The sequence below is a fragment of the Diplodia corticola genome (genome assembly GCF_001883845.1).
Source record: "Diplodia corticola strain CBS 112549 chromosome Unknown scaffold22, whole genome shotgun sequence".
NCBI lineage: Eukaryota > Fungi > Ascomycota > Dothideomycetes > Botryosphaeriales > Botryosphaeriaceae > Diplodia > Diplodia corticola.
Genome location: NW_017971501.1, coordinates 349,360 through 372,641, shown reverse-complemented (window position 1 = coordinate 372,641; position 23,282 = coordinate 349,360). Strand labels below are relative to the sequence as shown.

The following is a 23,282-nucleotide window of genomic DNA, read 5'->3' as shown; positions in this document are numbered from 1 at the left end:
GGCTTCCGGGCCTCATGGCACGCGCAGGAGGGTCGGGAGGGGGAGTCGGGGGGAGGTGTTGGTTCCGTCGCGGCTCTCGCGTCATGCAGCAGGCGTGAACCTTGATGGATGTCGTTGCCGCCTGAAAGCCGAGACGCCTGCCGAGCCTGCGATCCACGTCCCTGTCACCACCTCCTCCATCAACGTCAACCGCCGCAGCGGCTCGCCCGTTCCGCTAGAAAAAGGCGGCCATGTTAAAGCAGCTCCCATATAACAACCATATTGGCAGAAGAGAGCGGTGCACCGCTTCCTGAACCTTTGGTCTTTGCCGACAGCGTCAACCCGCCCAAAGGACCACATCCGGTGCTCACACAAGATATAACTTATTCTTTCAGACGATTCCCTGTGTATTTGGAGCCGCTGGAGTTTGCGACCACCATATTGGCGCAACGACGCTTCCTTGGGTGCGGACACGTATATATAGGTGGCTCGTATCGTGGTATACAAAGTCACCTTCATACCGCTTGCGATGTGGGGACTGCGCCTCTCCAGATTCGACCTACTGATCTCGCTTCATGCGACCTTGTCTGACAAATGCTCCGACGAGAAGAGGACGTTAGCGAGGTCGCATGCAGGCGAGGAAAGATAGCACGTCCCATAACATGAGTAGTCCGTATACACGAGTCACCCTGTAGGCGCCACCAATCATCACCGGGCTCTCATCTAAATGTGAGCTCCACTTGACCGTCCCACATCCCACATGATCTTCACAGCCGCCAAGTAGTTGTTTTGTTCTTTCATACGCCTTACGGCGAAACCTGGCGATGGAGGGATGCGGAGACTAGACATCTTCCGCTACTAGATGCGCGGAGAAAGGCCCGCGACTGGTCCCTTGGCAGTAGCCGGTAGCCGCAAGGCCAGCTGGGTCCGGCAGCGCGCTGTCTGTCGTACGACGGGGGCGGGGCAACCGAGTGAACGGACCGAAGAGGATACCTAGCTCCCAGACCGGTACGAGCAGTCAAGTCTAGGAATCCTGAGGGAACCTATAAATGTGCCGATGAAGTAACATGTCCGTCAGAGCAACGCCATCTTCCTGACCCCGCATCACCAACAATTCTCTCAATCCTCCCTCTGTTCCCAAAAATGACGACCGGTGGCTGCCTCTGCGGAAACCTGAAGTACTCCTTCGACGGGGAGCCCGTCGGTGTTGTGAGTTGGCCCTGCACACGTACTCACCTACACTTGCTCCATCCGCCCTTCTCGAAACTGCTTTGCAATCCACCACTGACATTGCCTCCTCAGGCTACCTGCCACTGCATCCCGTGCCGCCGCACGTCCAACTCGACGCACTCGCACAACCTCCTCGTACCCGCGCCGGCCTTCAAGTCGCTCGGCGGGACGCCCAAGAGCTGGTCGCGGGCGGGCGACTCGGGCAAGCCGGTGACGTCCAACTTCTGCCCGGAATGCGGCGTGCTGTGCTGGGTGACGGGCGAGGCGATGCCGGGCGTGCTGATCGTCAAGGCCGGCACCCTCGACGACCTGTCGCTGGTTGAGACCAAGTACAAGCCCAAGGTCGAGATCTACTGCCGGAACAAGTTCTCGTGGCTGCCCGACGTCGAGGGCGCGCACAAGTTCGAGGGCTCGATGAGTGGTTGAATGAGAGGGAAGACTTGTCCGAGAGGAGGAGGGAGATGAAGTCTGTATAAGCTACTAGTCTGACGGATTAATCAGCACGTGGAAGGACATCAAGGTATCCCGTAGGCGAAGGATCAGCGCTGTTGTGACTCAGGTCCAATGCCCAGCAAACACCATGCATCTCTATAGAATTTGATCATGTCCTCCTGGGTATCTCGACTCTGATGGCCATCACTTACTACCCTGCGATTTCTTCCCCGTGTCCTCCGCCGGTGCCGTCCTTTTCTACCTTCACTCCCATCGCTTCCACTTTCTCAATGATTTCCGCGCTCGTCCGCAGGTTGTTCGCCCCGCTCAGCGCCCGGGCGATGCTCGTCTCATTCTTCTCTCTCACAAGCCTCCTCAAAGCGCTAATCAAGAAGCCCGAGAAAATATCAATCGACCAGCTATCCGGGATCATGCCCAAAACCTGCTGCACGTCAAACCAGCCGCCAAACCTCTCTAGTAACTCTCCGGTGCGTTCCACACAGTCGGTGATATCCTCGATGCGCAGGAACTCCTGCAGCAAGTACCCAAACAGACGTGCCTGCTCGGCATGCGTGGGAAGCTCGTCGGCAGGAATTCCGCGGGTGCCCGGTGGCCGGTAAATGCTCGAGCCACCAAGCAGGCAGTAACTGATGGCCGTGTCAAAGTCACCAAGGCCGTGTGTAAGAAGGCGAATTGCCCGTTCATGACGTCCTTGTCGACCGTTCAAAATGATCATCTCCGGAACAAGCTCTTGTTCATAAGGGCCGAGGCGTGTGAGTATGTCGCCAACGGCGTACGACGACGACGCGTCCTGCCCGGTTCCCAGAAGCTGAAGGAGACGCAGTCGACTATCCCACCACTCCGCATCCAGTGCATTCTCCATGATGAACTGCCGGTAAGTTGGTTTCGGGGGTCGCAGGGCTCGGTAGGTCTCGTAAGTTTGTAACAGCGTGGCCCTTGACGCCTCGGATTGTTCTAGTTCGGCGACTACGATGTCCAAGTAGTAGGCAATGAGATCGTTGGCGTATTGAGTTTGCTGCTATTGTCAGTTGTTTGGCATGTTGCTTTGCAAGACTCAAAGCTCACCTTCTTTCCGTAAACAAGATATTCCAGGTACTCTTTGACTGCAGCAGGCGCCTTTTCCTTGAGCAACGCAACAGCCTCCTCATGCTTGAACTTGACACGGCTACTCTCGTCTGCGAAGACCTGGACACCGAGCTTGGGATTGCGGTTGGCAAGCCATGCTCCGTACTCTTCCACCATGGGCTGGTCTCGGATTCTGCTAAGGTACTTTCGAAACTCCTGCTCCGCGTCGAGGAAGTCACCCCCGAAGTTGATCTCGCCATCAATGATGCGTCTCCACGTAGCCAGCACGTTTGCTGCTTGTTTTCGGCTCTGATACAAGCGACTCAAGACATAGAGCCGTTGATACTCCTCAAGCAGCTCAATCGCCCGATCCCAGCAATCGACGCCGTTGTCAACAAGCGCGTTGAGTTCTGCACGGACGGACCCAGCTGTTGCCGGCCCTTGCGGACTCTGAGTGTCCAACAGCAAAAGAATTTTCAGAAGTGCTGCATCGACTGTTTGGAACACTTCATCTTCATCTGCGACGCTGCCGAATCCTTTCTTGCGCCTCCACACCAGAAGGTATCTTTTTATGAGTTGTAGCAAGTTATCTCCAAATGGTCCAGCGGGGTCTGTTGGAAACTTGGATGGGTTCTGTTGGGCCAAAAACTTTTCAACCGTGTCTTTGAGACCGCCTTGAACCCAAATTCCCTTTTCACCTTGGATGACTTCGCCGCTCAGGTTTGGCAGTAAAGCGAGAATGACGCGAGGATCAATCTCTCCCTCAATCAGAGCCTCCTCGGTGCCGCGCTTGTTGATTTCGTAGGCGAAGGTGCCAGATTCGGTACGGATGATGAGATCCATGAACAGTAGTAAAGACGCCTTTTGACGGATGTAGGTGAAACCGAGAAACTCGGCCTCATTGCGAGGCTCCAGACCACGGATGCTGTTCAAGAGGTACACGACATCCTCGAAATTAGGTTCGATCTGACGGCTCCCGGGGGTAGGCGACTGAGCAAGCTTGAGTTTGGCATCGAGCTGCACGATGAGTGGGTTTCGTACAACCCACCACACCTCGTTGTTGTTCCACAGCACATTGTGCGATTTGAACTTGCAGAGGCGGCTGGTGAAGGCGACTTCATCCCGTTCCTTGTCAGCCTCGACCTTCTGGTCGAGATCGATCTTCTCGGATGCGGAAACAGATATCGATCCACCTCTTTTCCTTGCGCGCAAATGAACACGCCTCAAGGAGAGAATGTCACTGATCTCGGACAAATTGACCTCGGTTTCGGTGGTGACGGTCCTGATACCAAGCGTTTGACTGCTGTAACGTGTATGGTGGACATCTTCCCCGAGGCTACTGGAGAGCATGCTCAGATTTAACCACTCTTTCGAAGCAATGCCCTCGCCGGGATCAAGGTCCCAACGCTGAATCTCAACACCGCTGACCATACCGTGTTCGGTCTTGCGTTTGATGACAGCTAGAATGTAACCCTCCTCGGGTTGTTCTGCCGATGGCATGGAGGCAGCTATAGACGTCGCCAAGTCTACATCTACACCCGAGCCGTCGATTACGAGCGCCTCGGGGTAGCTTTCAAACTCAAGGGTCCCGCGGACTACGTCACCGTCAAGATTGACAAACATGCCAACGCCAGGCTCATCCGGCGTGGTCCCCGTGGTCAGAAGGAACTCTGAGGGAGTAGGGGATACTATATGAGGCTTCAGAGATGTAAAAGCCTTCTTCTGAACCGACGGTGACGGGCGTGTAGCCGCTGCAGTCTCTTCCATAGCCTCAACCTCGGACGGTGTTGGCGGGAGCGCCTTGTCAGGAGTTGCAGTCCGTGGTGCTGGGCTCCCTTCCCGCGGAATGCCACCTTCAGGCGTTCGGGCGGGGCTTGGAGAAAAGGACCTCCCCAAAAAATCCGGGGCGTCGAAGCCGTACCTCCCACCAACGATACCGCTCAACGGCCTAGGACTTGGACTTGCGAACCTCTCACCCGTGCCAGAAGCATTCCAGCTTGTACTGCGGCCATGGCCGCGTTCGTCGCCCGAGGGTCTGGGTATGTTGCTGCTTGAAGATACGCTCCGGGAAACGCTGTGCTCACGGGAGGAGATGTCCTGGGAAGCACCACCGACCGTGGACGCGGCGTCCTCGTCTAAAGAAGAGATGGGAAACAGCGGGATCTTCTGCTGATGGACCACGTCCAACAGCGCATAGGAGTGGGTGTCGGCGACACAGGCAAAATCGTCCCGGCGCGACGTCGATAGGCAGCCACCGAACTCAATGTTTCGTATCCGGCGAGGCTCCTCTGCAATCCTGACAAGCTGGATGCGGCTGCGCAAACACATCATTATCACGGCGCCCTGCTCCGAGTCATTCTGGGGGGCGCCGTTGAGGTCGACGCCGCCGACCCACACACAGCTTATCGGTTTCTGCGAGGCGAAAGCCGGACTCAGCTCGGGCAGGGTGTAGAAAGTAAGGGCATTGTTGCAGAGGATGCACGCTTTGTTGACGTTCGGAAGGAGCAGGATCTGTTGGACGCCGGCGGCGGACAGTTGCGTGAAGGCTGGCTGCAGGCGCGACGCAATGATGAAGCTCGGCTGGCCGAGCGGGTCGTCTGGGCCGGGCGGGATGAGGACGAAGTGCAGAATCTCAGCGGCGGACGTGCCTATGTACAGGTTTTCATCTGGGCCGCAGTGTCAGCGCTGGCTGCGGGACAAGCAAGGTGCGCGGGCAACGCACTCCAGAACTCGACGCAGGTGATGCGGACATCCTGGTCATTGCCGTCGGCGGAGAGCGGTATGTCGGAGAGCAGCTTGCGCAGGGTGTAGGAGCCGGTCTGGATGTGGCTGCCGGAGCGCGGGCTGGTGGGGCTCGCGATAGCTTGCATGGTGCGCGTGCATTGCAATTGCCATCGCTAGAGCGCGCGCGTGGCCATGGTGCAGATGGCGCGGTGGTGCTTGGGGCTGGCGGAGCGGTGCGGGTGCCTGGCGGATCGGCGTGCTCGAGCTTCGTGGGCGCGCGCGCACGATGACACCTCTCCCGTTCCACTCTCTCCAGTCCACGCTCCACCCCCGGATTGATGCCTCGTCGCGCGGGTCTCCGAAGCCACTGCCTCTGAGCCCCAGCACCCTGCGCCTCTCTCCAACAGCCATGGATGCTGCCGCGACGCCTGCCGACCCGCCGAGCCCTGCTCCGCAGAGCAAGCTCGAGAAGCCCGATGCCACCGCGAACGAGAACAAATTCCAGCAGGCAATTGCTGCGTGGCGAAGTGCGCCCCCCCCGGCCCTCTGCAGATCCTGGATTGAGTCTGACCTTCTTGTCCAGACGTGAATCTCGCCGAGTTGATGCCTGCCTTGGATTCGGCCGCCGAGGAACTTGTCGAACATCAGCGCGATTCTGTCACTCAGCGGAAGGAGCTCGCACAGAAGACCAAGGACTTCAGAAAGCTTGACGATCAGAGCAAGCTTTCGGAGATCAAGGGGCTGCTGAAATGTACGTCTCATTGCTCCGTCGTGTTCACCAGCTACTGAGCCCGAGCAGCCTACCAGAACTTCATCGACGCTCTCACGAACCAGGGAAAGTCGATAAACGCTGCCTTTTTCAAGGCTTACACTCCGCTTTCCGAAGCGCCTGACCCATATCCGCTCCTCGAGGCCTCCGTCGATTCACTTGTAACCGCCGAAGAAACCCTGCCCAAGCTTACCGAGGAAAACGAACGGCTTCAGAAGACGGTCTCACAGCTGACAACTCAACTGGAGGGTACAGAGAAGAAGCTTGAGGATGAATACAGCGCAAGGAAGAATCTGGAAGAAACGCGCGATGCCAAGATCAAAGAGGTCGAGGCATCATGGTCCGCCGTGCTTACCGAGAAGCAAGACAACTGGGAGTCAAAGGAAAAATCTCTCGAGGACAAGGTCGAGAACCAGGACCGGTTGTTGAAGGAGCTCAAGGCTAGCTACGAGGTTTCCCAGCGTTTGGGCAAGGGCGAGGACGAGGAAGACAACCAGGGACACAGTGGAGCTACGGCAGCTGAGCTCGAGATTGTGAGCTCGGAGCTAGACCGGGCAAACACACGTCTTGCTGAGATTGAAGCGAGAAACGAGCAGCTTCGGCTCGAACTTGCTCAATCAGCATCAAGCGCAAACACCCAGGCATCCGGCCCAGTCGAAGATGACCCAATGTTCAGGAGGCTGCAGTCCGAAAATCAGTCTCTCCTGAGGAAGCTCGATGCTGCTCGTTACGAGAAGGACTCCGAGAGAAGGAATCAAGAGACAGAGGCGCGAAAGCTGGAGAAGGAGCTGGCGTCTTTGAAACAAGATCGGGATGCTCTGCGGGAGAAGGTGAACACCTGGGGAGACTACGACAACGTGAAGCGCGAACTCGAGGTTCTGAAGGTAAGCAAGGTTCTAACGTCGGTCAGTAAGTTGTACTGAAGCTCTCCAGTCAATCGAATTCGCAATGGGAGAAGACGACGATGCAGAGGCTGGGGTAGACGCTGCGGCTGAAGGGGCAACGGGTTCTCAAGGCAAAGAAGAGACGCTCGAGCAGCTCCTGCTTGCACGAAACAAGAAGCTCAGTGATGAGTTGACTGTACTTCGCGTATCCCATCAGGACCTCCAGACAAGGTTGGAGCAGCTACAGGAAGAGCTTTCAAACACCAACATGGAGTTTGAGAAGTCGCAGAACTTGGCGCAAACTTTGGAGAACGATCTCATGAAGGTGCAGCAGGAGGCCTCGAATGCGTTCGATTCCTCGGCAATGTCTGTTGCGGGGACATATACATCGAGATATCCCCAGTCGTCATTTGCCAGCAGGAAGGGAGGACGTGCGTCTCCAACTTCATCCATAATCTCGGGATTCAATCCGAGAGACGGTAGCCCGAACACGCTAGAGGCTATCAGGTCAGGCGAGGCTGTGGGAGGTGGTTCTGGCATCCTCCCCATGGTCACGGCCCAAAGAGATCGATTCAAGAAGAAGAACGCTGAGCTCGAGGCGGAGCTCCAGAAGACTTACCAGAACGTGTCTTCGCTGAGGTCCGAGGTTGCCTCGTTACAGAAGGACAATCTAAGCCTGTACGAGAAGACTCGCTATGTTTCGACATACAACCGCGGCCACGCGTCGGCCTACTCCTCGAGCACGAATCCGTCGACTGTCCAGGTGACACCGGACGGATCCAATCTCGACCGTTATCGCTCGGCATACGAGCAAAACATCTCGCCGTTCGCGGCTTTCCGCGGTCGCGAATCGGCACGCGCCTTCAAGCGCATGAGCCTTCCCGAGCGGTTTGTGTTTCGAATCACCAAGACGGTGCTTGCGACGAGGACCAGTAGGAACATGTTCGCGGCATATTGCGTAGCGCTGCACCTCCTGGTGTTCTGGATGCTCTTGTCAGGGACGTCGGGCCCTGTCGAGGAGACCATCAGCTTGAGCAACAGCGGCTCGGCGGCGGCTGCTGGCGCTGGCGGTGCAGGCCCGCTCGCGGGTGGCGATGCACATGAGAAAGGTAATTGGCAACCCGAGGGTTTCCATGACACGTAAACGGGAGGTGTCGTACCGAGAGGGAAAGTCGAAGACCACTGTCAATTTACGCAGCCGCGCAAGCAATATACCCACTGACCTGTTCCGACACGTGAAATGCCTCATCAACGGACAGGAACCCAAATCTCCGAGAAGCGATAGCGCAATGGTGATGAGTGCCCCGAGCGTTGGCCAAGCCACTCGAGAGGAAAGATGAAGCGCTGGCGAGATATTGATTCTTGTATTATTAGCATTGTGTCAGGGCGAATAGTGCAAGGTTCGGCGGCAAGACTGCCAGGCACGGTGCCCTGTTCGGCGCAAGTCTGGGGATTCCTTCAAGGTCGATTTGCTTTGAAAGCCATTTTTGGGTACATCGACATGCCTCCCGGAAGCATGGTGGGGGGACAGGCGGCTAGAGAATCGACCAATAGATGTTGGCGAAGCCGGAGAACGGGTGCGTTTTCTCAGCACCCAAGCTTGAGGAAGCGGCAGATTATTCCATGCTCGGCATCGGCAATCTGCCTGTGTCGGTGTCTGGTCATTGTTAGGGAGGATCCACGTGAGAATCCCCAAAATCGTCACGGGGACGTCGAAGGCTCACAACGCCCCGCTCGAGATGGCGCTGACTTAAGAGCGAATCCTACAGCCACATCTTACTGCATGCTTTGGCTCCGCCTTTTGGCAGTTGGAACCACGCAGATCCCACGAGGCATAAGCCCGACTAGAAAAGAAACTCGGTTGGTGGCTTTGAGGCCACCTGCTAATTCGCATTCCATCATACATTCGACATGCTTTTCCCCTACTCCGCACGGTGAACATGATTCAAAAAGCCACCCACCTTCCGGCCTAAACATCAGTCTTGGCTCCACAGCATGTCCCCCGCCTTTCCACCCTATGATGAAAATTTGACGGGCACCCTCCAACATCACGCAACCTCCATCAGCGACCATGTACAGGCCATGAACACGACCCGTCCAATGGTGAGAAGGTGAACACGCGGCCTCTGCCAACCGCCCGGTGGCAGCCACACTCACCCGCTTGCCGCCCTTGGCCACTATCGCCGCGACGAGGGGGCCCAAGGCAGGCAGGCAGACAGGCAGACAGGCAGGCCGGCCGGCAGGGGCCGGCAGAAGAGGGCCAACGTCGCTGCCGAGTCTGGGGCGTAATCGCCGAGACGCCAGGACGAGGGCGGGTAGGTAAGCCACAAACCGTGGCAGGAAGCGGGGGAGAGGGTGGATACAGGTGGGTGGTGCAGATTGGTCAGACCCCGTGAGCCTTTCGTTGTTTCCAACGGCGGATGACGGAAGCGAGGCCCCGGGGATTTTCTTTGCGTAACCCTTCCGCTTCCTGCACAATAATATTCCTTCATGTGCGTAGTACATAGAAGAAGGCTGTCGTGCTGACGGAGGGTTCGCACGGTTGACGGATCCGACAAAAGATACACGAGGTCCACTGCGGCGGCAAGAGAAAAAAGGTAGATGCAGCCACCTACTTTCGGGTTGCAAGCTAGCCAGCCAGATTGCTCCACACCAGACGACGAGCTAGCAGGGGCGGCGGATATGCAAGCAAGCGGCCAGAGGGCAGACGGCAGGTGGTGCAGCAACGGCCGTCTTCCAGCCAGTCGTTCGGCGCGACGGCTTCTCCACTGAAACGCGCAAGCATGGCCTGAGGATCCGCTGTAGGGATCTGATTGGCGCTGCGGCGCTCGTTCGTCCAGCGCAGCAGGCGCACACGCGAAGAGTGGCAGCTAATTAACCCATAATTAACCCCGAAGTAGGTAGTTATGGGGCTTGGGCTACAAATAGCCTCCGGAATGCGGCATTTATCTGTAAATTACGGTGGAGAAATTAGCTTCGCTGTCCCACGGGCCCCTGTCGCCGGCGGCGCGTAGGCGCTTGGAGACGAGGCCACGGGCGGCGGTTGATTGGACGCCGGCTGCCCGGCTGCCAGCAGATCCCAAGATGGCTGGAAGGACGCTCTCCCGGATTCGCGACCGGGCGGCCTGGACGTGGTACAGGCGGCTCTGCACCTGGCACCTGGCACCTGGCACCTGGCACCTGGCCGTGGAGCTGCGCCGGGCGGACGTGAGCGACAGCATGGCGCCTGGCGCGAGGACATTCCGGAAGCGACAGGGTCTTCTCAGCGACGGCGGCAGGAAGCCGGTGCTCACGCGAAGAAGACGGCGGCTGGCGGCGCAGCCCAAGAATAGCCCGCGTCGTGGGCAGAGGGCGGGAGCTAGGAAAGCTTGGCTCAGATCCGCGCTGCCCCAGAACCGCCAATTGCGCAAGGGCCATCCCAGAGCGGCTCTACGGCCGCCGCTGCCCAATCATGCGCCGCCACCCCGGCCGTCCTATTTCGAGGTACGGCCTACGCGCTGCCCGCAGATGTCTGACAGGCCTCCCCGGCCACGTTGTACCGGCGCATACTTTGCATATAAGAATTTCACGCTCCCGAGCATCATGGTCCATTGAAAGCACGACAGCCTCGACCCGAAGAAACAACTCCACCTCACGCCTCTGTCCACCGCCCGGGACCCGGTTCGCTGTTTTCTGCTTCTGCTACTTCTTCCTCGCCTTCGCCGCTCTCGTCTCCACCAAGCATCCAGCAGCCATGCATTTCTCGCCCGCAGTAGCGCTCCTCGTCGCCCTGACGCCTTCGTGCATCCTCGCCGCGCCCACGCAGGCCTCCATCCAACGGCGAGACGACTCGGCCTCGGAGAATGAGGGCTCGTCCAACTACATCACCAGCACAATATCCAACGTCTGGCGCCAAGCCAGCAGCTGCGACATGACCTCCGTCACCATGCCTCTCGGTAAGCTCCACCTCCACATCTCACGTACACCCCGCCTCTTGGCCCTCCTCTCCGCCCCAGTCCCAACCCTCCGCGCTAGACAACAGCCACGCTGACCTCACATGTGCCCAACAGACCAAGCGCCCAGCCCGACGCCCCTCCCCTCGCCGTCTTCCGGCCTTGTCCTCTCGCACGTCGCCGTCGGCCGGGGCACCCAGAACTACACCTGCTCCGGCGTCGACCCGTCGTCGAGCCCGACGGCCAAGGGCGCCGTGGCCACGCTCTTCAACGCCACCTGCCAGGCCGCGCGCACGCCCGACCTGCTCTACGACACGCCGTCCATCGCGCTGGCCTACGACGTGCCGTCGGCGCAGACGGCCCTGGCCGCGTACGACATCCTGCTGTCCGGCCACCACTTCTTCACCAACGACTCGACCCCCTTCTTCGACCTCGACACCAGCGAGCACAGCTACGGCACCGTCGCCTGCAAGAAGGACGCCGCCTCCAACGCCCCCACCGCCGACTCGACCTCGACCGTCAAGTCCAACTACGCCGCCGGCACCGAGGGCACCGACAACGGCGACGTCCCCTGGCTCAAGCTCGAGGCCGTCCAGGACAGCACCGGCTACACCTGGAGGGAGGTCTACCGCCTCAACACCGCCGGCGGCCAGTCCCCCAAGACGTGCGAGGGCATCGACGGCGACTTCACCGTCGAGTACGCCGCCACTTACTGGTTCTGGTCCGAGCCCGGCAAGGACGGCTACCTGAACGGCGCCGTTGCCGGTACGCCCGACGGCATGTGAAAGAAAAGAAAGAAAAAAATAACACGAGGGACACGCTAGGATGAGACATGAGAAACGAAGACTCTTCGATTCTTATTGAAATTTTTTTCTTTTTTTTTCTTGGAAATACCTTCTTGACAGTCGTTCAAGCCTCTCAAAGCACTTACTCTGGCGTTTTTACTGGTGGGCTTACAGGCCCAAGGCATACCTCTGGGCTTATTTACTCTTTTTTCTTCTTCTTCGGCGTTAGATACCTACAACTTTGGGAAAGGGATTTCTGTTTTGGCTTTTCTGATTCTTTTTTTTTGACTTTGCGAGGCGGATACGTTCATGGGCTCGGGCAAACAGCTTAGACGAACGCTCTGTGCCCGGAAAGGGCAACGTGATACGCGAGGAGATGACAAGAAAGGGAATTTGGGTGTAGAAAACGATAATTTGGTGCGGCCAAAAAATTTGGAAACAATATTCGCAAACATTCTCTTCATTCGTGACTCCATAAGCCGCACTGACACGACGTGAAACGGCGCGGCTTCTCTAAACGCTTGGAGGACGCGCAAGTCCTGCTCTCTGGGCGCGTACATGTACCTTGCGCAAGGAAGAAACGTATCATGTTTCGACCGAGTCGTAATCGTTCTTCGAAGCGCCTTCGGCTTTCCGTCTGGACAGGCCGGCCATCGTCGACTATCTCCGCGTGATGCAGCACGAGCATGTTTGAAAACACGTGGGTGGGGCCGAGTGCAAGCGCCGACTGATACCCAAGGATAGCAATCCTTGAGATGTGAGCAGTAACAGATTGAATGATCAGGCGCCACGCTGACGCTGCAGCCATCGCCCCATCTGCAATGCCTTCATCCAGGAGAACACCCCCGCTGCGTGTAAGCTGGGCTGCGGCGCCTAAGCGCTGGACCTTCTTGGGTGTATTGTCTGCAACACCTCACTAAGCAAGCATTCCAGTAGTCCAACTCGACGGAGTGCTTTCCGCATGGATACAGCAAACAGCAGTTGGTTGCAGCATCGGCTGAGCGGTCAAAGTGCAGTATTGTTGAGAAGGATCGTCCTCGTCATGGCCAGCACTTACGTCCGGCTCATGTCATGAATCCGCGCTGAAGTCATGGTTGGTGGCAAAGACGCTTCGGCGCAAGCACTCGATCTTGAAGACGTCCATGTGGGAAGTTTATTCATCAGTAAGAGGCCCGACTCCTGTGGCTACCGGTGCAGTGTCTCAAGCGTGACGGCATCGGTTACCTCACGCCGCACGTCTCTTGTCACGGCTTCTGACGCTCCTAGTTCGAGGTACGCTGGCCCTCTCCTCGGATGCACGTTCGGCTTTTTCTTGGATTTGGGCCGCTGCAAGTTTTCTCGGCCAGTCCCGACAGATGTCGATGCGTTCTCGCGGATAGAAGAACTCCAAGAGCACAAAGATCAGGTAGTCAATGATGACGCATAGGCAGAAGAGCTTGCCAGCCCAGATACCGCAGCCATAGTATCGTTTCAACCGGTCTATGAGCGCAAAGCTCTGTACACCGGCGCGTCCGCGCGTGGCCCCCCACCCGCTGCTAGAGTAGCCGTAAAATTCCTCCTCGCTAAGGACTCCGGAGATACCGTTGTAAACCCTTTCGGTGCGCTCCGCCACGTCGGTCCAAGAATACATCATCTTGACTTGTTCATGGAAGCGCGTCGTATGGATTCGGTTGGCACGGAGAGCCGTGATGGCTCTTCCTGTAGCATCCACGAGATCATCCTCTTCGGGCTTGGCGAATGTTGTCATATGCGCGGGCAACACTTCGGGTATACCGCCAACACGTGTGCAGACGACATAAAGACCACAACTAGCAGCTTCCACAATCACGGTGCCGAATGCTTCGGTCAGACTAGGATGGAGGTAAATGTGGCCGCGAACCATGACATCTCGGACTTCTTCGTGGCGAACCGGTCCCAGAAGTTCAACCCGATCTTGTAGCACGTTCCGTTCGAGCATTTGCTCGAGATCTATGGCCTTCGGTCCGGAACCAGCAATGATGAACTTGACGTTTGGGTGGGCAGCCAGGATCCTTGGAATGGCTGCAATGAGCAAATCTGTGCCTTTGTTGTAGAACAGGCGCGATATAACGACGATGGTTATGGTATCGTTGGGGCCAAGAGTCTGGTTTGCTACTGAAGAGCGACGATCTGGAGAAGGGGCGGAGCCATCTTCCAGCTCTTTGTATCCCTTTGGCCGGAAGTTCTCAGCCACCACGGCGTTGGGGATGACTGATACCATGAGAGGATCCAATGAGGCTCGAAGGACGGTATTTTCCTTGCTACATCCACGTCGGTTAGCTACATATAAAAGCTGAGCTCTTGAAATAACATACCAGGTGTGGCTGACGCACACAACGTGGTCAACATCGCTCAGAGTGAATTTCAGCAGCTTGTTGGTCAGGATGCTGGCAGCATCAGCGAAGCCGAAAAGGGAGTGGTCCGTAAAAACAGTCCTCAAGCCCATTGTCCTCGCATGCAGGATTGCCTCATGGCACAAACTGCTGAGACTGGCATGGCCATGCACTATCTCGATCTTTTCCCGGATGACGATGTTGCGGAAGATGGGAAAGAAGGAGAATACAGTCGGAAAGGTGGTCTCGCGGTATATGACAAAGAAGGGAACGTGGTAGACCTTCAGGCCGTTGGTAAGGTAGCGCACGCCTCGGCGACCCTCGTACCCGTGTGTGATGATTATAACCTTGTGTCCCCGGTCTATGAGCTTCTACCGAGCATGGTCAGCGGAGAGAGATCGAGGTACGGCGCGTCGATTGCATACGGTCGATAGCTGGTAGATGTGACTCTCAACGCCGCCTACAACTCAGTCAGAGAAATATCGCACGGCGTGGATGAAGCGACATACCAGGTTGGGGGAAGAAGAAATCGCTGATCATCCTAGAGGAGGTTAACTCAGACGCGCGCGGGGAGGCAGGAGTACGTACGCGATATTGTACGGCATCTTGAGGGCTTTCTTCCGTTACGAGCGGTAACAGAAAGCTGCAGGGACCACACATGCATCGCAAAACCGATTGGGACGGGCAGACAGCCTGAAGTCGGGGCAACGGCGCGGGCGTGAGGCAGAGGAGGAAGCTTGGGGATGCTGTGTCGGCGCACGCGAGTTGGAGCTCCGGCCGCGCGTGCCAAGTTTTCTGCGGCCGCGGGTCTGAACGAGGGTCCGCTCCGACAATTATTTTGGCTCGAATCCTGCTCTCTCCACCAACACCCATCCCAGAGCAATGCCGGGCCCGTTCTACGCCCGCTACGTGCCCCCGAAAGCGTCGACCGCCTCCTCGCCGGTCGCGACCCAAAAAGCATCCCCACCCCCACCATCGTCATCGGATCCCGCACCCGCACCCGCCGTGGAAAAGCGAGAAAAACGTTCGAACAAGCGGAAGAGGGCCGACGCCCCCAATGCTGCCGGCAACCCGGACGATGCTGCTCTCAAAAAGCATAGATCGGTGCTCTCCAAATTTGCGAAGTCTACCAAGATCGCCGAAAGGTTGAAGGCCAGAGAGCAGCCGGATGAGGAAAGCGAGCTTCCTGAGGAGCCAGAGCTGCATGGCAAGTCGGACAATCTGCAAGCTATTCTCATAGTCATGCTGACCTTTGGCAGATTTGGTGCCTCTCCCCCAGCCTGAATCCATCCCCGACGCACCGTACGAACCCAAGTTCTCGTCACTACCGTCCTGGCTCACTGAGCCCGTCGCTGCCCCGGCAAACGCGACAAAGCCTTTCGACGAGCTTAACATAGACCCAAGATTGGTCCGTCACCTCAAGAGCAAGGGCTACAATGAGGCCTTCGCAGTCCAGTCTTCGGTACTGCCTCTGCTACTTCCAGGTGCGCCAGCCAGTATAGCAGATGTATGCGTATCGGCTGCTACTGGTTCCGGAAAAACTTTGGCATACCTGTTGCCTATGATCGAAAGTATCCGGCATAGAGTAGTCACCAAGTTACGCGGAATCGTCATCGTGCCCACGCGCGAACTGGTAACTCAGGTCCGCGAGGCCGCCGAGCTTTGTGCTGCCGGCAGTGGTTTGAAAATCGGGACGGCAATGGGCAACCATGCCTTTTCTGCTGAACAGAGTATGCTTATCAAAAAAGGAAAGAAATATGATCCCGATGCATGGAGAAGGCTGTACGCGAAGGCTGAGGATTGGCTGCTGAATGGCTGGAGCAAAGACAGTGATCATGCCGAGGACGTCCTGGACCTACTGCCCGGCCATGTCCCACAATACGAATCGAAAGTCGACATTCTAATTTGCACTCCTGGTCGGCTCGTTGAGCACGTGCAAAACACGAAAGGCTTCTATTTGGACGACGTGGACTGGCTAGTAATCGATGAGGCTGATCGATTGCTCGATCAAAGCTTCCAAGGATGGGCTGAGACAGTGATGAAGGCCCTTGAGAAAGAGAAGCCTCTTGAAGAGATGAGTGCCCAGGAGAGAATCCTGTCGAGCATGTGGTATGCTCCACGGAAAAGACATGTCAAGAAGGTGATCCTATCGGCTACCATGACACGAGATTTGAGCAAACTCAGTGTTCTAAAGCTACGGAGACCGACTCTCGTGGTTGCTGAAGGATCCGAAGGCCCAGATGGATATGTAGCTCAAGGAGAGGTATATGATATGCCACCGACGTTGGATGAATGCACGATCCCAGTCGGAGACGGCAGTCAAAAGCCCCTGTTCCTTCTGCATCTGCTACAAAATCGGATACTTTGGGATTTTGAGGCGTCCGAGGGACAGAACCGCGAGCACATGGGTGACCGAGCGCAATCCGAGAGCTCTGATTCATCTTCGGATACCGATTCATCATCCGGATCTTCAGATGATTCTTCGTCTATTATCTCGTCAACACCGGAAGATTTGGACTCGGACGGTTCCGAGTCGGAGGCAGATCCGTCATCAGACTCGGAGTCGTCGGAATCTTCGGAGTCCGATGCTTCTACATCGAGCATCGCCGGTCAAGGAGAAGTAGCAACGCCCGCCAGAGAGGTCAGCAACAGTACAGCAGAAGCGGTTTCCAACGTCTTGATCTTTACGCACAACAACGAAAACGCGAACCGTCTTTCGCGTCTTCTCTCCCTTCTGTGTCCCTCATACAAGGGTGTCATCGGGACACTTACCAAATCATCAACAACGGCCGCTTCCCGAAAGGTTTTGCATGCTTTCCGCGCAAGCAAGCTACGCATCCTAATTGCATCGGACCGTGCGTCCCGAGGTCTCGATCTGCCCAACCTTGCACACATTGTCAATTATGACATTCCCACCAGCGTCACAAGCTATGTGCATAGGGCGGGCCGGACAGCCAGAGCGGGTGCCTACGGCGTGGCTTGGACGTTTTTGACAAAGTCGGAGGCTGGCTGGTTCTGGAATGTTGTGGCCAGAGGAGACGGCATCAGAAGAGGAGGGAAAAAGGTGAACAGGATGAAACTTGAAGATGCAGTGACTCATGAGACGAGGGAGATGTACGAGCGCGCTTTGGAGACGTTGAAAGGGGAGGTGCGTGGCGGAGATGCGAACTGATCAAGCTCGACACCATGACTTTGCTTGGTGTGGTCCGCAGAGCTCAGGGTGTAGGTGATAAGTCTTGCCACATTCCCTTGCGGTAAGTGGACTCGGGTCAGCAGCGGCCGAAAGCAGGAGTCGAAGGCAACCGGCAACAAAAGTGGAATTGTATTTACCTATTCATAGCAGATACCGAAACCCGTAATATCGTCCAACCTCTTTCGTTTCATGTGCGAGTTGCCTCATCCAGTTCCCGGAGATGACAACAAGCGTGAGCAACACACGTGACCGGAAGGTGTGATATCGGAGAAGTTTTGTCACAAGGGCATCAGCTCCACAAAAGCAGGAGGTAGGGACTCCCGATGGCTGTCTACTGACTGCAGTCTATACCACGTGAGGCAGGACGTAAGGTGGAATCGCAGTTTCGAGTCATGTAGTCATGCGGACTAGCCTTGGCGTGATCGCATCGCCAGGCACCAGCTCGGGCGAGACGGTCGCCATTGGCGAATGCGAGCTGCCACGGTGGGCGATGGTTACTCTCAGCTGTGATGATGGATGGTAGCAAACAAGAGGCAGTGGCTAATCCTGGTTTGCGGGCCGACGGACGGACATGACCGACAGACGGATCACCTTCCCAGGCGCCAGAACCCAGCGAAGGTCGCACCTCGTGTTTGCACGGACTCGTCAGTGGAGCGAATGGGGCGGCGCGGTTGGTTTTCTGGGCGCACACAAAGCTGTTTGGAGCGGCAGAGCGCACATGTACTGGCGGACGGCGTGTGTTTGCTAAGAGCAGTCTCGGCGAGGGCGAGATGAAAGGACGCTAGGAAGAGCCGGGGGTACCAGGTTCCGTGTGCGGAAGGCAGTTCCACTTGACGGGGGAGCATGGAGTCTCTAGTGGAGCTCTTGGCAGCACTGGTTCGCGGTGCCACAACACAGGCTCAACACAACCGGGAACACGGCTCCAGTACAAGCAACATCTCCACGGCGCCGGCTCGACAGCTGCGATGAAGAGCGCATGAAGGCCTAGAGCCTTGTCTCACCCCTCAACAGCACTTTGTTTGGCAAGGCGTCGGACCATGGCCGTGCGGGGAGCCCTTGTGGCTTCTTGCGACATTCTACCTACTACGTAGAGGTCGACACCAGGGGCGCCGGGGGCACCAGGGGCACCATGCGGCCAAGGAGCCCAAGGATGCCGCGGCAAGCTTGAGGAGCTTGGGCATCGGCTCAGCAGCGCGGCGGAGCTTGTGCTGTTCTCCGCTCTCGCGACTCCACGATGCGCTATCGACCTGCCTCAACGGGCAAAGAAGGGCGGTCGTGGGTAGTTCGGCGAACGGCACGGCAGCGGGCGGGCGCTGGTTGGCCGAGCTCGAGATTAACTCTATGCGGGCGTCGAAGGCTGCGGAAGATCGACACGAGCCAAAGGCAACAAACCTCGACTCACAAGTCGGCGCACACATGGCGCCATTCGTGCAGCCTCGAGACCTCTGCGGCCAGGCCTTATCAGAACACCATGCGACCGGCCAACACGGCACCTCCGCAGCAGCGCTGGCGGCCTAAGCCAAGCTCGGCGGGCTTGCCCCAATCAATGCGATGCGCCAGCCCGGATTGGCGCGCACTCGAGATGAAGGGGAGCGGCCACAGCGGCCACAGCGGCCACAGCGGCCACAGCGGCCATGGCGGCCACCTCTTTGCCGTCGCCGCTGCGCCTCAGACGTCGTCGGCGGGCGAGTGACACAGAGCCGCACGGGCGAGGGAGTTGCGAGTTGCGACATGCGTGCGCCTCGGGCGGTGCGCTGGCGGCCAGGGCCCCGGGCTGCGCCGTGTGGCCGCTCGCGTCCACAGCGACGGCGTGCGTGGTCACCGCTCTCTGGGCACGACGTCAACAGCAACGAGCGGCGGCGCATATCGATTAGGCATCGTGAGCTAGCCCGTGTTGCGGCTGCCAGACCCCACAACCACCAAGGCGCCCATGGCCCACCGCGGCGTCGCTTGGCGGCTGGGCGGCGGATCGCTGCAGAGGGCGCCGTCTTTGGCAATGCTTAGCAGCATCCCCTATCGCACTGCCGCCCGGGAGCCGACGCTGCGCCTTTCCCGCGCTCCAATCCGACGCCGCGCACGCCGTTTCTGCCTCTGACACAGTCGCTTGCGCTGCGCGGACAGGTCCCTTGACGCCCCAATCGGATGAAACATCTGTCAGGGCCCTATCGTCACCGCGCACTGGGCCCTCACGAGACAGGGCGATCAGCCTCCTAATGTCCGACGCCGGCCGCGGCCGAAGCCCACGCGTGGAGCCGCCTGTTTGAAACAGGCAGTTGGCCTGCCGCGCCTGCCCCGCGGCCCTGTAGTCCGTCGGCGCGAATAATGGCGACCTGAGTCGCGCTCCGCGGTGAGAGCGTGGGAGAGGCGCGACAGTCCTTCCAAGTTCCGCCGTGCCACCCCATGTCTTCTGCATGCTGCAGACACAGCGCGCGCTGGGCCGCACGAGACCGGACCTGTGCCCCAATCCAGCAGGGCTCGAGAAGGCCGCAACGGGCTTCCGCCACACAAGGGCGTGCGCCGACGTCTTTTTCCTGGGGTCCGTCCGTGAGTGGCTGTATGTTGTGATTGTGGATCTCGTCGATCCTCGGGGTTCGACCGAGCACTGTCGCGCGCCGATTGTCCATGGGGTGCTGGTGCGGTGCAGTATAAAGCAGCTGGCCAGCCACGCCCTCCGGCCTACATTGCTCTCCGTACCTCTCAGTTCCCTGTCATCTCTCCGGTCTTCCCTCTCACAAACGATGCCTTCCCTCTGGTCTGTGACCGCCCTGGCGGCGCTCTGCAGCACGACTCTGGCCAGCCCGGTTGCCCGTGCCTCGCTCGAGAAGCGGGATGCCTTCTCCTTCAACCAGGTCCTGAAGGGCACCTACAAGAAGAACGGCCCGGTCCAGGTCGCCCGCGTCTACAACAAGTACAAGGGCACCGCCCCGGCCGACGTGCAGTCTGCCGCGGCCGCCGCCGTCACCGGCACCGTCGCTGCCACGCCCGAGGACGAGTACGACTCGCTGTACCTCTGCCCGGTCACGGTCGGTGACACGGAGCTCCAGCTCGACTTCGATACTGTACGTCTGCCCAGCCTTTGCGGTGAAGATGGCGAGCTAACATGTGGTGGCAGGGTTCCGCTGATCTGTGAGTACCACAATTTCCCTATGCGGCGATTGCGCCAAGCAACGCGGCGGCCATCCGCCAATCACGCCCTCTCCTATTCCTCTCCCGTTGCACAACCACCATGGCGCACTGTCCGCGCACGCGCAAGGAGCAGCTCGACAGCTCTAGCCGAGTTGTTTTGGCCTGGTTTCTCGCCCTTCCCCACCACGTTTCAACCTGCCACCCCCACAGCCCTGCAGTGGCGCCCGCTCTGCCGCCATGAAACACGCTGCTCGCAAGCACCGACGCGGCAGACGCCCGCATTCAGCCGCGGCCTCATGCCTCGACCGGGGCGCGCGTGTAGCAGCGGGGCGTGGATGACGACTGCATCAATCATGCAGCGCGCGAAGGCGACAGCGCCGCTCCGTCTTCCCGTCGAAACGTCCCCTGGTCCACTCGTTGCCTCAGGGCCGGGTGCGTTGCAAACACCCGGCGGGGCTAAGGCGGTGGGGCCGCGTGGTTGGCGGAAACGTGCTTCGTCACCTCCTTGCACGCGGCATGGCATCGCCATTTTCGGACTGCCCGCTGAAACGCCGTTCCCCATCCGACTTCCAGCAAACACCCCTCCTGCTGTCGTGTCTCGCGTCGTCATTCGTTATGCAGCAAGCTAATACCGTCGCAGCTGGGTCTTCTCCACCCTGATGGCCTCCACCGAGCAGACTGGCCACGCCGTCTACGACCCCGACACCTCGGGCACCGAGAAGGACGGCTACTCGTGGGAGATCTCCTACGGCGACGGCTCCGGCGCTGCTGGTGCCGTCTACGCCGACAAGGTCGTCGTGGGTGGTGTGACTGCCACCTCCCAGGCCGTTGAGGCCGCCACCTCCGTCTCCACCTCCTTCACCCAGGACGTCGACAACGATGGCCTGCTCGGCCTTGCTTTCTCCTCCATCAACACCGTCGAGCCGCAAAGCCAGACCACTTTCTTCGACACCGTTGGCGACTCCCTTGCCAAGAAGCTGTTTGCCGTCGCCCTGAAGAAGGGAGAGGCTGGTGGTATGTTTTCACACCCGTCTTTCCACGAATTCTGCTGACAAGTTCCAGCCTACGACTTCGGCGCCATCGTCGAGAGCCGTTACACCGGCGACATCGCCTATGTTGACGTTGATACCTCCAACGGCTTCTGGGAGTTCAAGCCCGCCGGCTTCGCTGTCGGTGACGGCGAGACTCAGACCAGCGCCTCGATTGACGCCATCGCCGACACCGGCACCACTCTTCTCTACCTGCCCGAGGACGTCGTCAGCGCCTACTACGAGGGGGTGCAGGACGCGCAGTACAGCTCCAGCTACGGTGGCTACATCTTCCCTTGCTCTGCCGACCTGCCTTCCTTCTCCCTCATCATCGGCGACGCCAAGCGCACCGTCCCCGGCGACTACGTCAACTACGCGCCCGCCGGCAGCAGCACCTGCTTCGGTGGCATCCAGAGCGACACCGGCATTGGTTTCTCCATCATTGGCGACATCTTCCTCAAGAGCCAGTACGTCATCTTCGACGCCAGCACCGACACCCCTCGCCTGGGCTGGGCTCAGCAGTCGACGACCTCGACTTCGTCGAACACCACCACCACCACCTCTTCCTCCTCCTCGGGCGTCTTCTAAGCCTCTGATGGTATCGTCGCTGTTGGGGCGGGGCAGAGAGTAGTTTCTCCATTTTCTTTTTCCATTTTGAGTTTTTTTCTTAGTCAGAAGGTTATCGCGGGAGGGGGAAACCAAAATATGAGATGACTTGAGCAAGGTCTGAGGCTCCGGAGAGCTATCGAAAGAGAACGATAATGATGACTTGTTTGTTCCTCGCCGTACTTGAGGACACGTAATGAAATCGATACACCTTGAATAGTATCGTCCGCAATCAGCATTTGTAAGCCAATACTGTGCTTGTGCTAGGTCTGTAGAGCTGCAGTCAACGTCAGGACGATGTGTATGCTCTGCAATTCCACATCCACCCCCCATGTATTGTTTCAAGTACGCAATTTTCGGTCTTCAATACCGACAAGTAGGCCCAGATACAGACTAAGACGTCGACATTAGTAAGGAGCGTGCAGTATATTACGCTGCGACAAATGCATCGATGATAGGGAGTATCTTCTATTCCCAGCTACTCTCGCCTACTACGAGCCGAGTAAGTAGTACGATTTGAGCCGGTGAAAAAAATAAAATAACAATCCCGCTCACAGGAAATGCACACACGTCACCGTTGCTCTGCACTCGCGATTCCCACCGTGAACAGTAATCACTATTCAATCCCACCGTGCCACTACGCCACACGCCTTCCCTCGGTAGATTAAAGTGTCCGAGCCGCGTCTTCAGAGTCTCAGGGGTGTTCCTGGTTCCTGGTTAGCTCGCTTGAAATTTCAAGCATTCCTTGATATGCCCTAGTAGGTACTTGGGAGCTGCTATGGCCTGGTCCGCTCGGAGCAAGATTTTGAGATTTCGTTTATCTTATAGCGTCGTCCGGCTGCTTGGCTCCGCGGATCCTGACTCGTGTGTCATTTCCTGTGTGAGATTCTTCTCGGCGTGCGCGTTGGTTGCTTAAACTGGCCCATCAACCAGATTCTCTGTACATACTGCTCTTATACTTGCCAAAGGCTTCTTGGATAAAGGTACGCCCAGTTCATGAGTCATTCGTAATGGCTACGATGCTGTCATATCTGGTCTTATTTCATGATCGCCCTGAACATGCCAAGTTGGTAATGAGATTTAGTGCCGGTGTCATTCCGGCGCCTGTAGTGGCTGTAGATACCTGTAAGGCGCATGCTGTGCTGCCTTATCTGTGC

At 57.9% G+C, this 23,282-nt stretch overlaps 7 protein-coding genes across 7 annotated transcripts; 5 read left to right on the top strand and 2 right to left on the bottom strand.

Moving 5' to 3' along the window:
• Positions 1–1,122: 1,122 nt before the first annotated feature.
• BKCO1_22000114 (uncharacterized protein) lies at positions 1,123–1,635 on the top strand (the record flags this gene model as incomplete). The annotated part of the gene is made up of 2 exons (XM_020272777.1): positions 1,123–1,188; positions 1,282–1,635. 2 exons carry the CDS (start codon positions 1,123–1,125, stop codon positions 1,633–1,635), a joined length of 420 nt encoding a protein of 139 aa, XP_020130750.1.
• A 217-nt stretch (positions 1,636–1,852) lies between these two features.
• On the bottom strand, positions 1,853–5,597 carry BKCO1_22000113 (tgf beta receptor associated protein; the record flags this gene model as incomplete). The annotated part of the gene is made up of 3 exons (XM_020272776.1): positions 1,853–2,677; positions 2,728–5,393; positions 5,450–5,597. 3 exons carry the CDS (start codon positions 5,595–5,597, stop codon positions 1,853–1,855), a joined length of 3,639 nt encoding a protein of 1,212 aa, XP_020130846.1.
• Positions 5,598–5,860: 263 nt separating this feature from the next.
• On the top strand, positions 5,861–8,248 carry BKCO1_22000112 (golgi membrane protein; the record flags this gene model as incomplete). The annotated part of the gene is made up of 4 exons (XM_020272775.1): positions 5,861–5,978; positions 6,035–6,202; positions 6,251–7,104; positions 7,154–8,248. 4 exons carry the CDS (start codon positions 5,861–5,863, stop codon positions 8,246–8,248), a joined length of 2,235 nt encoding a protein of 744 aa, XP_020130845.1.
• A 2,589-nt stretch (positions 8,249–10,837) lies between these two features.
• On the top strand, positions 10,838–11,821 carry BKCO1_22000111 (malate dehydrogenase; the record flags this gene model as incomplete). Its single annotated transcript, XM_020272774.1, has 2 exons — positions 10,838–11,039; positions 11,154–11,821. The coding sequence occupies 2 exons, from the start codon at positions 10,838–10,840 to the stop codon at positions 11,819–11,821; spliced, it is 870 nt and encodes a 289-aa protein (XP_020130747.1).
• A 1,225-nt stretch (positions 11,822–13,046) lies between these two features.
• Positions 13,047–14,777, bottom strand: BKCO1_22000110 (phosphatidylinositol n-acetylglucosaminyltransferase gpi3 subunit; the record flags this gene model as incomplete). The annotated part of the gene is made up of 5 exons (XM_020272773.1): positions 13,047–14,100; positions 14,155–14,543; positions 14,598–14,632; positions 14,682–14,713; positions 14,761–14,777. 5 exons carry the CDS (start codon positions 14,775–14,777, stop codon positions 13,047–13,049), a joined length of 1,527 nt encoding a protein of 508 aa, XP_020130847.1.
• A 277-nt stretch (positions 14,778–15,054) lies between these two features.
• BKCO1_22000109 (atp-dependent rna helicase dbp6) lies at positions 15,055–17,344 on the top strand (the record flags this gene model as incomplete). Its single annotated transcript, XM_020272771.1, has 2 exons — positions 15,055–15,411; positions 15,452–17,344. 2 exons carry the CDS (start codon positions 15,055–15,057, stop codon positions 17,342–17,344), a joined length of 2,250 nt encoding a protein of 749 aa, XP_020130833.1.
• A 2,759-nt stretch (positions 17,345–20,103) lies between these two features.
• BKCO1_22000108 (aspartic endopeptidase pep1) lies at positions 20,104–22,107 on the top strand (the record flags this gene model as incomplete). The annotated part of the gene is made up of 4 exons (XM_020272770.1): positions 20,104–20,424; positions 20,478–20,491; positions 21,132–21,505; positions 21,554–22,107. 4 exons carry the CDS (start codon positions 20,104–20,106, stop codon positions 22,105–22,107), a joined length of 1,263 nt encoding a protein of 420 aa, XP_020130834.1.
• Positions 22,108–23,282: the final 1,175 nt, after the last annotated feature.